Source organism: Amphimedon queenslandica, unplaced genomic scaffold (genome assembly GCF_000090795.2).
Source record: "Amphimedon queenslandica unplaced genomic scaffold, v1.1 AMPQUscaffold_9863_Cont17911, whole genome shotgun sequence".
Classification (NCBI taxonomy): Eukaryota; Metazoa; Porifera; class Demospongiae; order Haplosclerida; family Niphatidae; genus Amphimedon; species Amphimedon queenslandica.
The window spans coordinates 1-4496 of NW_003549866.1; the positions used below are offsets into that span (position 1 = coordinate 1).

The 4496-nt window shown below is 34.3% G+C and overlaps 1 protein-coding gene across 1 annotated transcript; it reads left to right on the plus strand.

Moving 5' to 3' along the window:
• Window positions 1-1517: 1517 nt before the first annotated feature.
• Window positions 1518-4473, plus strand: LOC105315508 (uncharacterized; the record flags this gene model as incomplete). Its single annotated transcript, XM_011410188.2, has 11 exons — window positions 1518-1754; window positions 1807-1920; window positions 2000-2489; window positions 2553-2986; window positions 3048-3251; window positions 3569-3625; window positions 3676-3805; window positions 3879-3938; window positions 3986-4156; window positions 4227-4296; window positions 4346-4473. Coding segments are annotated over exons 3-11 (1315 nt in total), but the record flags the coding sequence as incomplete, so codon positions are not given.
• Window positions 4474-4496: the final 23 nt, after the last annotated feature.

Genomic DNA, 4496 nt, shown 5'->3' on the forward strand with positions numbered 1-4496 from the left:
AATATTTTGTATTTTCGTTGGTCGTTTGGAATCCTACTTCATTTTGTTTTTTTTTATTTTTTATGTTCTTGTTTGTGTTGATTTTTAAAATAATATTTATAGTATTTCTTTAGTTGCAATTGTGATACTTGTTGATTTTACACAAACAATAATTTTCTTTATAACATTTATGAGAGACAGTATTGAATAGACATGCTGAAGGAATATCAACTATACTGATGACAAGTGAAACTAATACTAGTCTTGACACAAGTCCTTGTTCAAGAATCTGTGAGCTAAGAGTGTCCATCTTCCCTGCTATTCCTGTTCTTCCAAGCTGTTTTCAAGTTCATAATTATCATTGCATATCATAAGTCATAACATTAATTAATTGTTTGTTTTTTATAATAAAATAAAATAAAACACTTGATAAAACAGTAACATGTAAAATCAATACCTTCTTTTAGCTGGAAACCTCCACTAAAGTATTGCAGTAAGTTGATTTCAAGCATAGCTTGGTAAAAAAATAACCAGAGCTGCAGATCTGATCTGAGCATGCGCGACCACACCCAAATTTTGGAGCACATGGCAAGCTTCTTTAATTAACAAAATGGCGGCATGTAGCTAAGATGGCTCGATCCAGCAGTCACAGTATCACTTTTTTCTTACTTGAAGAATGATCTGATGGGACATGGACCTGCGCATAGACTGTTGGAGTAGATTGGTGTAAGAATTATTCTTGTAGCACCAACTGATACTGAGATACACACCGACAACTGGACTGACAGGACTTGATGAAGAAGATGATGATGAAGATGAAAAAAGGTGGCTGAACAAAACGGCCGGTTCGCCGATTTTTGACTTTTCACTTAGAAAAGGTCTAGAGCCACGCTAGTTGTACCATTGGAGTCCTCTGATCAAGACAAGGTCCTCTATAAAGTCTGGTAAGCATAGGAGCTCGTTTTCCCAGTATAGCAAGGCTGCAAAAGTCGTGGCAGCCATTTTGTTTGGGGGTGAATCCTACTTAGTAACGCTACCGCGTTACTAATAGTACAGGGACTTTGGCCCGATTTTTGAACAATTTAAAAAATTCGTAAAAAATCCAAATTTGATCGGAATCAGTTCAAACTTGATATACAACATTAGAACATGTATATGTATAAGAAAAAATTATAAAAATGATAAATTCTCTCCTAGTCATTTTTGCTGAAATTTGGCCCGAGACCATGTACTATAGTACAGGGACTTTGACCTGATTTTTGAGTAACTTTAAAAATTCGTAAAAAATCCAAATGTGATCAGAATCAGTTCAAACTTGGTATACAACATTAGAACATGTATATGTATCGGGAAAAATTATAAAAATTAAAAATTTTCTCCTAGTCATTTTTGCCAAAATTTGACCCAAGACCATGTACTATAGTACAGGGACTTTGAACTGATTTCTGAGTAACTTTAAAAATTCATAAGAAATCTGAATTTGATCAGAATCAGTTCAAACTTTCTACTCAACATAAAATATCTATTATGTATCAAAAAATTATAAAAATGGAGAATTCTCATGAGCCATATTTGATGAAATACTATAGCACATGATTGTCTTATTGTTTAGCTTTTTACATGTGCATATTATACCTCAGCTTTAGATAAAGGCAAGCGTCACAAAAGCAACTTGTCTACTACCGGAAATAGACCCTATAATACAAATCACTGGATACTCGTAGCTTCAATTTCAAGTCTCACTGTATTACTGAGCATATTAGTACTATACTATGGTAAGACCTCCATCTGAACCATTATTGACATCATTATATTATCCTAATGCAGTCGAAGCAAAAGCAAGCAAGTCAGAAGACTCTCCTTCAGACCTACCTTATTATACAGAATCAGTTGTTTTAGATGTCGACGTGACAGAAAGTCCTAAATGCGTCTTATCATGTGGTAAGAATAGATGCTGATTGTCATTATAATAAGTGTTAGATGCATACTTTTACATACTTTATTGTTTTCTGTATTATAGACTCAACCCCTCGACTAAAAGAGATGCTAACTGTTCTTGAGACACTTATGGATTGGAAGGAGTTTGGCATTAATTTGGGCATTGAGTATCACGAGATTAAAAAAATAAAGAAAGAAAATAAATTGATCAACGACTCCAAAATAAAACTGTATAATTATTGGCTTAACGCCGACACTGCAGCTTCTTGGCAGAAAGTGATAAATGCTTTAGAGAGAATGCAACTAAAGACACTATCCTCTGAGATAAGGAGAAAATATTGCAGTCAAACTTGCAACAGTGATGCTGTTCATTCTTAAATTTTATTATAATAATCACTGTTATTGATATCATGAAGGGCGTGTCAGCTTGACCACGTTTATAAACGTGGGCTCTTAATTTCCGTTGGCTTGTGTTTGTACTTTGAAGATTCGTTGTGTCATCTCCAGTTTCATGATCATGGCGGCGTTCCTACTTCTCTTGTTCTTTAGTACAGCCTCTGCCACAGCTAAAAGTAAGCTATGATATCTACAGTACAGCCTATAAAGGAGTCTTCGTTATTTTCATTTGTATATAGGCTGTACTGAAGGTCCATCAAACTACACTATCATGCCTCCCTCTAGTGAAATTGTCTGTAGTAATGAATCAAGCTGCCTCGACTTAAACCAGACGTGTATCAATATTAATAGCTCTAGTCTCACTGCTAAAAAGTTCAATTATCATCTTGGTATGCTCTTCGAAAATGCTGTTAAAAGTGATAGTTGCAGTGAATTAAACGTTCTAGGATTTGTGTACATTTGTTGTTCAGAAATGGGTGCAAGTCTCTCTACTTGTACTTATAGTTTTATTGAGCACTGTGTTAATCATACGGCAATAGGCAGAGCACAAGTCTTATCGTGTGTTGATAAGTTTTATGGATTTTGCGAGAATGGTTCTAATCCTTCTTGCAGAGAAGCGATTGAAGATGTCATTGATGATGTATTAAAGAATAGATTTGACTCACCAGTTGGTGTGAGTGTGCAGTATATTATGCTTTGTTATTAATGTCAGCTATGACAAATGTATTATTTAGGAAGAAATATTAGCCAGTATACTGGAGAAGGAGAATGGGCTCAGGAAATTCAATGTGATCAAAAGAGTTGTCTCTCTTTTACGGGGAAAGTCACAAAGTGCGAAACATGCTCAAAAGTTCTTGAAAGAAGCAGAGAAAGTCATTGAAGCCTTTGAAAATGATATTGCAAAAAGCTCCAGCATGATTGACTATGAAGATGTTAAAGTGTGTGCTCTTATCAATGCATGCATTCTCATATAAATGTTATACTGAGATAAGCTAGGCCAATAACAGCTATGCATGTTATCCTGTTTATTCTGAAAGTAAACCATGACAGTTAATGCCATTATTTATTTATTCCACTGTTAATGACAATGTCAAATTATGATAACACTAGACCACCCTGGTAAACATATCCATGCACAAACACGCACACACACACACACACATATGACTGTATACACAGCAGTTACAAAGTTTTTTTTGCTGCATTGTCTCTTTCACTTTGCTACGCCAATAATGTTTACTATATTTTCATTTAGAACCTACTGTATGCACTGGACAATGCTTTTAATGGCAGTCACATCTCTCTTCTCTCAGTCAGTGATGCAATTACTACTTTATATGTATCTTCAATGCAATATTTTAGAGTAATGATGAATATTCTGGTCCTAATTTATTGAGTAAGCTCAAAAGACTCAGTAAAATATTTGGCAGAGCTATACTTTATGGCAGCGGGAGAATAAAGAGCCACTTCAATTTCAGTGGGAATAACTTGGGTACATTATGCATCAGAGCATTGTGCTTATTGTCATTCATTATATCTGCATGTGTGTACATGTTTATATATAGATGTGAAGTTTAGGGTCATAGACAAAGAAATGATAACATTTGAACAGATATATGAGTCAGGTATGTTCCAATGGCATTATATCATAATTGTTGATGATGCATGACAGAAAATGGTAGCAAATCTGTCTTCATTGAAGTCCCAAAGAATGCACTGTGTTCACAATCACAGTTACAATTATCAACTGATGATAATTATACTTATACTTTTGATGAAATTGATGATAAAGACGATATACCTGATAAGTTTAGAAATTGTTTCACAGTTGATTTTTCTAAAGGTACACATGCTTATGTAGCTATCAGCCATGTTAAGTTTATTATTATGCACATAATAACCTTCCTCCACAGGCTGTAGGCAAGTTTTAGTAGTATATCATGCACACGATATTGAAAGATCCTTTGAAGAAGCATCAAACAAGTAGTCCCTTTTAATATTGAATTCTATCTTATTTGTCATCATATAGTAGATCTACTCTAGTCAGTCTAGTAGTCTCAGTTCAAGCAATATCTGATAATACAGTGAACATTTCTGATACTGTTCAACTGATGGATAATGTATCATTGATATTTAACATTACTGAAGTATTGATACACGGCGCATTTATCATTATTCATTAC